This window comes from Oxyura jamaicensis, unplaced genomic scaffold (genome assembly GCF_011077185.1).
Source record: "Oxyura jamaicensis isolate SHBP4307 breed ruddy duck unplaced genomic scaffold, BPBGC_Ojam_1.0 oxyUn_random_OJ71500, whole genome shotgun sequence".
NCBI classification, from domain to species: Eukaryota; Metazoa; Chordata; class Aves; order Anseriformes; family Anatidae; genus Oxyura; species Oxyura jamaicensis.
The window spans coordinates 50,622-62,868 of NW_023310555.1; the positions used below are offsets into that span (position 1 = coordinate 50,622).

At 40.3% G+C, this 12,247-nt stretch overlaps 1 protein-coding gene across 1 annotated transcript; it reads left to right on the forward strand.

Moving 5' to 3' along the window:
* Positions 1-2,017: 2,017 nt before the first annotated feature.
* Positions 2,018-11,282, forward strand: LOC118159664 (ceramide transfer protein-like; the record flags this gene model as incomplete). The annotated part of the gene is made up of 5 exons (XM_035314230.1): positions 2,018-2,082; positions 2,459-2,522; positions 8,496-8,603; positions 9,436-9,574; positions 11,199-11,282. Coding segments are annotated over exons 1-5 (460 nt in total), but the record flags the coding sequence as incomplete, so codon positions are not given.
* Between the last annotated feature and the right edge of the window lie 965 nt (positions 11,283-12,247).

The window sequence follows — 12,247 nt, forward strand, 5'->3', positions numbered from 1 at the left end:
GAGATTGTCCAGATGGCAAATGGGAGCCTCAGTGCCTCTCAGAGAGGAGTCTCCAATGACTAACACCCTTTGTGCCTTCTTTGTGGTACTGGTTTTGATGCAGGTGGTTGACTGAGCTAACTGTGTGGCTGGCCTTTCTGAGATCTTTACTAGTTCTCCCAAAGTCTCCTCTCTCCTGCCCTAGAACATCATATCTGTTGCACAGGAGCACTTCAGGTGCAAGGGGGAGACTCCTCCTCCAGCTCTGATCAGAGAAAAGGGTCCACTCTCCCTTGTTCTGTGAGTCTTTCAAATGTGCTCATTCAGGGCTGCAAGCTAGTTTACCTACCCCTTGCCTGGACTTGAGACAGGGCTGTTGCTCGGACTGTGACAACGTATAATACCATTTGTCAATTTCCCGCTCAGATTCCTGAATGCTTCATTGTCTTCTGAGCTCCTCTTGCAACAGAGCCACCTGTTTGAAAAGCTCATCTAGCTGGGCACACTTGCACCCATGACACCCACCTCTGCCTTCAGGAGCTAGGGGGACTTCCAGAGACTGGAGTTCCCTGGAACTGAGGGTCTGGGCAGCTCTTTTAAAACAATATTGTTAGAAGCATTAGATCAGTCTAATAGTTGCTAATCACAATGTTGATTTAAAAATATATATATATATTTCTGATCTCAGGTCTGCTGTGCCTGTTTTCCAAGTTGAGTTATATAGCACATTGCTTACTGTATGTGTTCCCTGTCGTACTGTTTATCCTTTCCGGGGGCTGGTTTAAGGTTATTATTTTGCTGTATTGTGTAACACTGGCTTATGATATGGTAAAATTACTGCTCATTAGACTAATCTGGTATTTATACTCAGCATTGCCGTCAACTCCATATTTGGAAACTATATCTCAGAAACTTTTAACAATTACACTTTTTACCCTTTTTCTACAGGGAGCTGATCTATGGAGGGGACAGGGGGAGATGTTTTTTTCCCACTTGTTCACTCTTCCTTTCTCCTTCCCCTCCCCTTTCCCCTCCAGGCTAGTTACAATAGCTTTTCAAAACTTTGAATATCCTTGGGATGTTCAAACCAGCATGTTCTCATTGTTATGTCTCCAGAATGCACTTCAAGTTTTGTTTAAGGTTAAACAACTACTTAGGAATGCCATCCAGAGATCTGTCCTGAGGCAGGAGAGTTATGAGTGGCAGGGAGTGTGGGAGGATATGGGCAGGCATCTAGAGCAGTGGGTACCTCCAGTGTTTTAGAAATTCACCCCTGAACAATTGAAAAATCCTAAAGAACTGGTAGAATGCTTGAAAAAGGGGTGTCATCACCCTGGCAATTCCAAAGAGACACAAATCACTGCAACGTGCTGGAACTTGGCCTATGCTTACTGAGCCACAGTCAATGCCACTCCAACCCGTGTTGGACCCTGCATCCATTCCAACCCCTGAGACAGGCCCTGCAGTCATTCCAACCTGTGTGACAGGCCCCAAGGCTGGGCCAAGGAAACAGACTGTACCAATGTCAGTTGCATCCATAACCAAGATGAAACAGTGTATGAGAAGGTCAGGTCGCTTAGAAAGCAGAGGAACTCCTACTCAGACTGGGGAGAAAGAAGAAGACAAGGCAAGCTACTCCAAAGTGGCTAGGCCATTAGAGGAAAAGGAATGCAACAAAGAATATATCATAAAAGCATCAATAACTACCCGAGGTCTATCCTAGTGTGAGCTACAAGATTTTTTGCAAAAACATTTCAGTTGTCATCCAGGTGAGCACCTTGTCACCTGACTGCTCCAGTGCTGGAATAGCAGGGCCAATAGCCAGGAATTAGTGGGCAGGGAAGCCAGGCTGCTGGGATCCTTCACTAGGGAAGGGGGCATTGACAAAGCAGATGGAAAAGGTGCACAAATCTTTACTCTCTGGAAGTGTCTCCTGTCAGGTGTGAAGGAAAGGTATCCCTTCATGGAAGATCTTGTATGTCTACCAGGCAAGTGGACCACTATGGAGAAGGGAATCCAGTACCTGAGGGAATTAGCCATGCTGGAGGTGATTTATGATGACCTAGACAATGAAGAGCTAACCAAAGATCCAGATGAAGTCAAGTGTACACAACCCATGTGGCAGACTTATATGGAGTGCACCATTATCATATGCCAGCTCATTGGCAGTAACGACCTGGGAAGACCATGAGGAACCCACGGTGGATGAATTGACTAAACAACTCCAGCAGTACGACAAAATTCTCTCCTCTTCCCTACAGGCCTGCGTCTTGGCTGTAGAGGAGTTTTCTCAAGAGGTCTACCAACTCACATAGAATTCTTTGGTGAAACATTCCCAAGAGGTCAAACAACTTAAAGAGAATTTATCTTCCTCCCCACCTGTATGAACCAGTGTCTCAGCTATCAAGAGTAAGCATCCCGCTGTTCAAGAAAGAAGATATACTGGGTACACATCATATGCCACCCTGTTGTTTAACAGTTGTGACTATGGAGAGGACATGAGGAAATGGGATGGAAAATTTACCTCGACGCTAGAGGCATGGGTACGTGAGTTGCAAGGAAAAACAGTCAAAAATAGGGGGGTTCTCTGAGAAACTTGCAGCTCCAGTTTCCAGCGGGCAGTCCTCCAGACACAGTAATGAATATTATGACCAGGACTAGAAGGGCCCCGCCTCCAGCCAGGGGGAGGAAAGAGACAATCGAGTTTATTGGACTGTGTGGATTCGATAGCCTGGCACATCAGATGCACAGAAGAATAAGGTTTTAGTAGATACTGGTGTACTGTAATGCCATCAATCCATAAAGGACCAGAATCCATCTGTATTTCTGGAGTGACAGGGGAATCCCAACACTTAACTTTGTTGGAGGCCGAAGTGAGCCTAATAGGGAATGAGTGGCAAAAGCACCGTACTGTGACTGGCCAGGATGCTCCATGCATCCTTGGCATAGACTATCTCAGGAGAGGATTTTTCAAGGACCCAAAAGTGTTCCGCTGGGCTTTTGGCATAGCTGTCTTAGAGACAGAGGACATTAAACAGTTGTCTACCTTTCCCGGTCTCTCGGAGGACCCTTCTGTTGTGGGGTTGATGAGGGTCAAAGAACAGCAGGTGTCAATCGCAACCACAGCTGTGCAAAGGCGGCAATATCGCACCAACCAAGACTCACTGATTCACATCCATAAGCTAATTCGTCGACTGGAGAATCAAGGACTGATCAGCAAGACTCATTCACCTTTTAATAGTCCCATATGGCCAGTGCAAAAATCTAATGAAGAATTGAGGCTAACAGTGGACTATCATGTTCTCAATGAAGTAAAGCCACCACAGAGTGCTGCAGTGCCTGACATGCTAGAACTTCAATACGAGATGGAGTCAAAGGCAGCCAAGTGGCACGCCACAACTGATATCTGTAATGCATTTTTCTCCATCCGTTTGGCAGCAGCGTGCAGGCCACAGTTTTCTTTTGCAAGGAGGTTTATATGCACAAGGACTGAAGAAGAAACAGGATAAGGGTTACTGTTGGGCTTTGACCAATAGTAACCTTTAGATGTGTCTGTTTCTTTTCGCTATTTCCCTTTAGTGGTCACATAGGATATCGATTTGGAGATGTTAATTACATTAGCTTGTGTCTTTTCAAATACATGTATGTAAATAAACTAATCCAGAAGCAATATGGGATTCACAGAAATTTAATTCATCCAGCCCGACTTGTTAGAATGCGGTGTATTGTGATATTTTGTGATGGAATGTCATACTCTCATACTGCAAGTTAGTGGTTCAACTAGCTTTTAGAGCTTATCTGAATTTTTATCCTTTTGCATATCCAAATGTGACCTCTCCTTGAAACTCAGTCATACAGAGCTATTAGCATACTCTAAATTTGTTTCTGAAGTTCTTTGATCTTTCTGAGGTAAGAGATGTACTATGTGAACATTTTTGCCTTTCTGTATCTGAGACTAGGTGTTATATCTAAACATCTGAAGTGTTAAGTTAATTGATCACTTTAGCATTCTGTTTTTGTTAGACTCATTCTTGGTCCACGGGCTAATATGAAAATTATAGAATTGAGTAGTGCTAGTCTTTGTGAACCAATTCTTGTTTTCCTTTAATTTTTAAAAAATGTTAGTACATCTATTGTGTATTGGGTATATTGGGTATTTGACTGAAGATCTTAAAAATGTCTCCTAATGTATGAACTTTTTTCTCCTTGTTGTGCAGAACATATATATAGTTTGCTTATATAGTTATTCTTTCAGAACTGTCATTGATACTTGCTAGTATGTTAATCTTTTGGGAAAAAAATGAGAAATTGCCATCGGACAGAATTACTGCTTAGTTAGTTAGAGCTTTGAACTTCTGAACTGAAAGCTAGAACTTTGCCAAATTGATGTATGACTGGAAATGGGTGTAAGGCCATCCTGCAGGATTCTGTGTGCATAAAGAGCTTTTAAACCAGACCAGGCTTCATTTCTAAACAAATTTTGACATAAACAGAAGGACTATTTTTATGAAACTTCTACCCTGGCCAACTTCAGTAATCCGAAGTTATGTCAGGAACATGACATAAAGATGCATGTCCTAAGTAATCTCTTATCTCATATAACCATTTTTGTTCAATTCTAATGGGTGCAGTGAGCCTTTCTTGGTATTTGGGGAGTTTTGAGGGAAGTGGGTGTTAAGATTGATAAAAACAAGGGCTATAGCAAAAAGGAAATGGGAAGAATATGGAATAGGATTTGAAATCCAAGTAAAATGTGTTAGATTTTAAGATATAAAAGATATATGGGGTTTAATATATAAAATAAGCATTGTGAAATAAAACTCACTCCCCCCCCCCCCCACACACACTTTTTTTCTGAATTACTGTTGTAAACTGGCAATTTAAACTGAATAATATGTTCTCATAGTTTTTCTTTAGGTCTAGGGTCAATTTTTCTTAAATTCTCTGTCAAACATAATATGGACTTCCCCATCTTTGACAATTACAACTTTCTTCATCCTCCAGTGCTTTCTAGCTACTGCATACTCTGGGGCATGTCAAGCAATTAATAGGGATTTCTATTCTGATGGCTAGGTAAATGTCTGAGGAGTGAGTAAAGGAAAAAAATCTTTGACAGGCCTCAGCAGTCAAGCCAGTTCTTGCTGGTTCGTTATCTATGCATACAGTCTTTTACTCCCTTATCTTTGGGTCGTTACCATACAATTGTGCTATCTAAGACCTAGGAAGCAGCATCCTTTATCTTGTTCCCTGTCTCAATTTAGTCCTCGCACCTGTCAATGTTAACTGCATTATTCCTGAGTTCTGTGTCCTAGCATACTGAAAGTTTTCCCTCCACCTAGTGGTTGCTTCACAGAAGAGTGCTTAGAGGCCTGTTCTGGGGTTGCAGTGCTGGGCTGCCACTTGGTTTCCATGTCTGCTCCTGGGTCATCTAACTGCTGGTGTTTGTGTATCATCTCTGATAATACACTTCCTTTTGAATTTTATACATAGCTATGATGTAATAATATTTAATGCAACTATTAAATGTAATTAAACTCTTAAGTAATTTAGTATAACTATTAAAAAGTACAATATGGCAATTATTTTCAGTTGGGGTCAGAACTGTTCTTTTAAAGGCACAGCTGTGCACGTGGCCTATCCTTAAATCAAGATCATGCCGTATGTATTTGAATAAACTAATTATGTAAAATCCATGACTATTCCCTCTGGCTTTCAAAGCTTTAAAACAAATCAGAAAACTTACTTTAGCATTTTGGGATCTGAGGCCAGAACATCAGTGCTTTCTTGATCGTGTCTAACAGTAGAATGGAGATTTCCATTTCTTGTTTAACTCTACAGATCTTACTTGTCTCTCTCCTGACAGCCCAGATTTGCAGGAGGGACAAATATAGCCCTCTCCCTTTTTTGCTATAGCCTGGTGGCCCAGCAGTACAAACTGCTTTACATTTTATTACTAAGTCAGTATACAAAGGGAAGCAGTTATTGTCAGCTCGGTCTTTGGCACCTTTGATTAGGAAAGAGTTTTATTCTGTAAATCATGCTTTTCTGCAGTGGTACCCAAGTCTGAGAAGCAGGACATTAAAGGCATTCTGTTGTTAATGTTTTCTGTAGACTCCTGAGTGTTGTCCCCTTCAGCATCCTGGCTGTTCTCTTTGGATTGCCTGCTCCTCCCTATTCAGCTGGTCTGGAATCTCAGCATTTAAAGCTGCTAAATAATATCTGATGAATAGTCTTCCTGTGCACATTAACCATTAAGAGAACTCATGAAAAAATAGCATGCATTCATGTATATTATATAAACACAGGTGTAAACTACATGGATAAAGATTATCAAAGGCCAGTCATTTGCCTTTGGTTGCCTCTTGGTCAACCTGTGTTCTCCTCGATCTGCAATATTTTGTATCTTAGTATTGCTTCTTGACCCATTCCCTTTCTTTAGAAAGCAGTATGTTGTTCCAGGGCATATTAACATGTATACCACTCCAGCTCATGCAGCTATTAAAGATGCCCATTGTCTGCAGGCAGCACATGTTGACTTACCAAAAGTATGTAGAGTTTGAGAAGTAAAGACCCAAAAGATGTTGTTACTTAGATTGGACAAGTGAGTATAGCAATTATGATAATCTTAGTGCTGTATTGCTATAGCCTCTATTTTTATCAGTTGTCTTATTATGTTTATTTTTCAATTTAGAATTCCTGCTTTTTCTACATGTGCATGCAGTATGCTTATTTACTGTGGAGTTGCAACAATCACTGTAGGGGGAGAAATATATCTAAATTTCTTTACCTGTTTTTGCAGTTGCAAAGAAAGGTCATGTTAGAACTATTTTTAGCTTTTTTTTTCTCTCTAAATAGCCTCCTGCACTGAGCTTGGGAAGGCTGTAGTCAGGGCAATCATTATCCATCTGCTGTGACCTGTCTGCCTTCCTGCTGACTAACCACCTCGCTTTTGAAACCTTAAATTTCCATTGTTAGAGCCTGTAGAACAATTGGTAAAGTAGACCTGCAGACAAATGTTAATTGTATTTTTAACTTCAATCTACAGAAATGCATCCTGAAGTACCATACTTGTTGTGGTTTCGTTCTTCTTACTATCTGCAGCCATCCCTAGGTAGCTCATCCTTGGCTCACATTAGCAGTGCCCTTTCTTTCTTCAAGTACATGTTGAAATGTTTGCAGTGAGTCTAAAATCACCCTTGGAACATGGGTGTTCAACAGACCTCTTCTGCTTAGTCTCCACAAAGTCCAGCTTTTCCAGTACCTTCCAGCTCTTTTGCTGTGTTTTTGTTTTTATTTACTTGTTTTCTATTACACTCTTGTTTTTATGAGATACTGTGTTGTGATCTCTTAAATGTTTTAGTAGGTATTTTTTTCACAAATACTGAAAAAAATGTGATCAGAGGTATAGTGAGAGAGGGAGTTAGGAGAATCTTATCAAGTAGAGAGAGAGAGCTGACAGTATTAAACTAGTGGATGCTACATAGTGTCTTTGCTAACTATTTTGCATTGTGCAAATTAATTAAAGCAAGAGGCCTTGGGCCCCTTACCAAGGTTAGTCTCTTGATAAGAGTGTGAGCCTGTCTTAAGAAACTGGCAGAAACTGGTCCTGCAGATGGACAAGATGGACAAGAGCCAAGGAGCAACTGAGTCTGCGCAGACAAGAGGTCAACTAGCAGTAACGAGGAAGAGTCACCAACCTTCATCCCCACGACCTCTGGTGACCACTACCAGGAGACGCTGTGCAAGCGCAGATGGGAGGAGCTTATGGAAATGACTTCCTGAACTAATTTTACTATGAAGCGGGGACAGGTTATAAATATGTATAGGCGCATTGTGAAACTTCATGCATATGTAACTCTTTACTGCATATAACCATGGCAAGTTGCTGCATCGGGTACACACAACTTTGGTGGGACTACCCCCCGTGCTGCCCAGTGCTGAATAAACATACTCACTTTACAATCTTACTGATTGTGGAGTCCGTTTTCCGCAAGTCAATAGTATCATAATGTCTGTTTCATCACCTCCTAGGATGAGCTGTATGTCTTAGACAAGCCTGCTGCTTGTGTTATGCAAAATAATAAATAATTTATAATGCTAACTGAAAATACCTTCCTTGGTAGGCAAACATCCTTTGAAGTTCTTGACAGGCACTAAATCAAGACATAATCAAAATAATTCTTGGAGACATGGGAGAATAATTTGCTTTATTTGATATTTTTTAAGTGGGGGAGCTTTCCCATGAGTCTGTGCTTTACTCGCGCAGTCATGTTTTAAAAGATAAAGGGAAGAAATAAAATTAGATCAATACTTATTTATCAGAAGAAATGGAAAATAAATGTTGCTTTAAAACTGATGCAGAGACAAGTCATCCAGCTCACAGCAGTCACATGCAAGCAGCTTAAGACAAACAGTGAAACCATGCATTATGCAAATCCCTACCATTCTACTACCATTTTGTGTGGTTAGTTTGTTTTTTGGTGTTTGTTGTTGATGTTTTTGTTTGTTTGTTTTAGACTGAATCTGGCTATGGATCAGAGTCAAGTTTACGACGTCATGGCTCCATGGTGTCTCTTGTTTCTGGAGCAAGTGGATACTCTGCAACATCCACTTCTTCATTCAAGGTTAGTAAATAAAATTTTCTTAGCATTGGGGTGAAAATAAGACACTTATGCAACTGGAAAGAAGATAAGATATGTGAAGACTCATTCACACAATTAAAGGAAAAAATTCCAAATCTTTGGTTTACTATAAGCAATAATTCAGCATGTGATGATGAATAGATCATATAGGAAGCTTTCATGTGCCTCTGTGCACTTATCCCTTTCAGACTACAGTGTCATCTTCTAATGACGAGAAAATCAGACTTGTGAAAGGATTTACTAACCTTTCTTAGTGTACTCCTGAGAATACCAGGGCTTCTAAATGAAAAAGGAATGCTGAGCCTGTGACTTAACAAATTTGATTAATACTGACTAACAAATTATGGCTTTCCTTGATTCATGCATATAAATATTTAACATTTGAACTTGGGTGGGTTGTACTTCTGGGAGAGCACAAAAGGACCAACACAAGAAAGGGGAGTAAAGATTAGAACCAGGATCTTAAACTAGCACTATTTTCAGGCAAATAGGCACAAACCTGGTAGTATGCAAGATCATATTTTTAATAAGCTTTTGTTGAATGCTCTAAAGTAGTACATACAGTCAAGAAGAAAAACTGAGACCAGAGAACAAAATGAGTAAGGAATACTTATATATGGTTTCCTATAACCATGTTCTTCTAATATTAACATTATTTCATAGCTACTGATATCTGAAATGTCCTTAGTGTGCCTGAAGAATTTCTTCTTCATACCTGCAGAAATCATTTCTTTTTTTTATTTTTTTTATTTAGGCATTGAACTGTTGTTGAGTATGTAAAAGCATTTGAGGCTTTTTTCTCTTGCTTTTTCAGAAGGGCCATAGCTTACATGAGAAGCTTGCTGAAATGGAAACCTTTAGAGACATCTTGTGTAGACAAGTCGATACTTTACAGAAATATTTTGATGCCTGTGCAGATGCAGTTTCTAAAGATGATCTCCAGAGAGATAAAGGTAAAACTGTAATTGAAAACTCCTAACTAGATAGAATCTAAATTTTTACACAGTGAGCAATCGCCCTTGAAATAGTTATTATAGCATTTGATGCCATATAAAGGAAATATGTATCTTAAACATAGTATAGTGATTAATCATATATATTTCTGCATAAACAGTGTTAACTATTTTCACTTCAGAAGTTGGATTCCCATAAAAATCTGCTTAACTTTGGCAGCTACAGGTTAGTATTAACCTTACTAGAATAAATGGTCTTTTAAACACTTGATTTTATAGAACAATAATTGTTTACTCCCATAAGATGAAGTCAAATTAGTTTACTGCTGGGAAACAAACAAACAAACAAACAAAAGTTTAATGACTTAATTTATTATAGAAAAAAAAAAAAAAAAAACAACTTAAAAGTTGCTAAGCCAGTGTATTGGGTTTATGTGACAAGGATTTGGTAGGGGGGGCCTGCAGGGGTGGCCTCTGTAAGGAGTCCAGAAGCTGCCCCATGTTAGATAAGGGCCAGTTTCAGCTGGCTCCAAAGGGACCCACTGCTACCGAGAACTGATCCAATAAGTGATGTTGGTTGCACTTCTGTGAGAGCAGATTTTAAAAAGGGAAAAAGCTGCTGCGCAACAGCAGCTGGGAGAGCGAGGAGAAACAGCCTTGCAGACACCAAGGTCAGTGAAGAAGGAGGGGGAGGAAGTGCTCCAGGCTCCGGAGCTGATGTTCCCCTGTGGCCTGTGGAGAGGACCATGGTGAAGCAAGGCATGGTGTACCATGGTGGAGCAGATTTCCATGCTGCAGCTTGTGGAGGAGACCACAGTGGAGCAGGTGGATCTGACCTGGAGGAGGCTGCAGCCTATGGAGAGCCCCTGCCAGAGCAGACTCCAGGCCAGACCTGTTTCCCGTGGAGAGGAGACCATGCAGGAGCAGGTGACCTGGCAGGAACTGCTGCCCATGGGGGACCCATGTTGGAACAGTCTGCTCCTGACAGATGGACCCCCATGGTACAGACCCACATTGGAGCAGTTCTTGAAGAGCTACTGTCTGTGGGAAGCCCACGCAGGATCAGTTCAGGAAGAACTGCACCCCATGGGAGGGACCTCATGTTGGAGCAGGGGCAGTGAGTGACTGTGAAGGAGCGGTAGAGATGAAGCATTATGGACTGACTGCAACCCCCATTCCTTGTTCCCCTGCACCATTGTTCCCCTGCGCCACTCTGGGGGAGGAGGTGGAGGAGGATGGATGGGTGGAACATGGTTTTATTTTTTTATTATTTTGTTTGTTTGTTTGTTTGTTTGTTTGTTTTTTAGTTTCTCACTGCTCTAGCTTGTTAGTAATAGTTAACAAATTACATTAATCTCCCTGTGCCGAGTCTGTTTTGCCCGTAACGATAATGGTTGAGTGATCTCCCTGTCCTTATCTCAACCCTTGAGCCCTTTTCATCATATTGTCTCCCCCTTTCCCTTTGATGAGGGGGAGTGAAAGAGTGGTTGTGGTGGAGCTCAGCTGCCCAGCTGAGTAAAGTCACCACAGCCATGAAGATGACCTTTAATCTTTCTTGCTTAATAAAGAATTGGAAAAAAAAATATCACTCCCATAACATAATCTCTCTCTCTCTCAAATTTAGTGGTGGAAGATGATGAAGATGATTTCCCTACAATGGGTTCTGATGGGGATTTTTTACATAACAGTAACAGCAGTAAGAAAAAATGTAGGTGTGTCTAAACTTCTTCACTGAAACTTCATGTGTGCTATAAAATTCATGTCTGCTATAAGACTGATATTTATGCTCTTTTCTAAGCAGAATGCTACAAAAATAGTTATTTAAATGTGTGACAGGAAGCTCTCATTCATGCTCAGATTATCATACGTTAGTTGCTTTTCATGATTCTCTGAGTTATACTTAATTTAATTCACACAAATATTTAATGCAAACTTGTCAAGATGGAATTTCCTATTCTGTGTCCAAAGCTATTTCCACTACAAATTTCTGTTGAAACAGCTGTATCATATTGCAAATTGAAATTTGTGATAGGTAATTGTATTTTTTTCTTGCACGTGTTATCTGCTTTAGGAGTATGGTGGAGCACAATGCTTTTCCAGTTAGGTGTGCCCCAGTATTGTTTTTTCCAAGTTCTATGGCTACTTAATGGTTAAGTCAACATTATGTTTCTGATTCTCACTCATCATAATTTTAGCACTTTTTACACCATTTTTTTCAATGGTACGATGATTTTTATTCTTACCTTAAATGATCTGGTTATAGTCATTGTACTTGCTGCATCCATGCAGCAAATATAAAGAACTCATGCAAGTCCTGCTATTTGAGAATTCTTGATGCTTCTCTGGCCTGCCAGAAGTTGTATATGCATTTAAAATCTATTTTCATTCTTTGTAGACTTTCACTTGCTTCCTGACTAAAATGATTTCAGTGTTTACATTCTCTAGATGTTGACAATTCAGACATTTGTTAGACTGGTTCACAAAACTTTGAAGTTGTACTAGCCTCCAGTTTTAACTCTGATGGAATCTCAAAAAGAAGTACTTACAAAAAGTGTTTTATTAAATGTAAATACTTCAATCAAGGACCAGAAAATATATGGGAAAAATAATCATTTTCTGTGTCTCCCATTTTCTTATAACGGCCTATAGTCCCCATATCTGGCATCTTTCCTT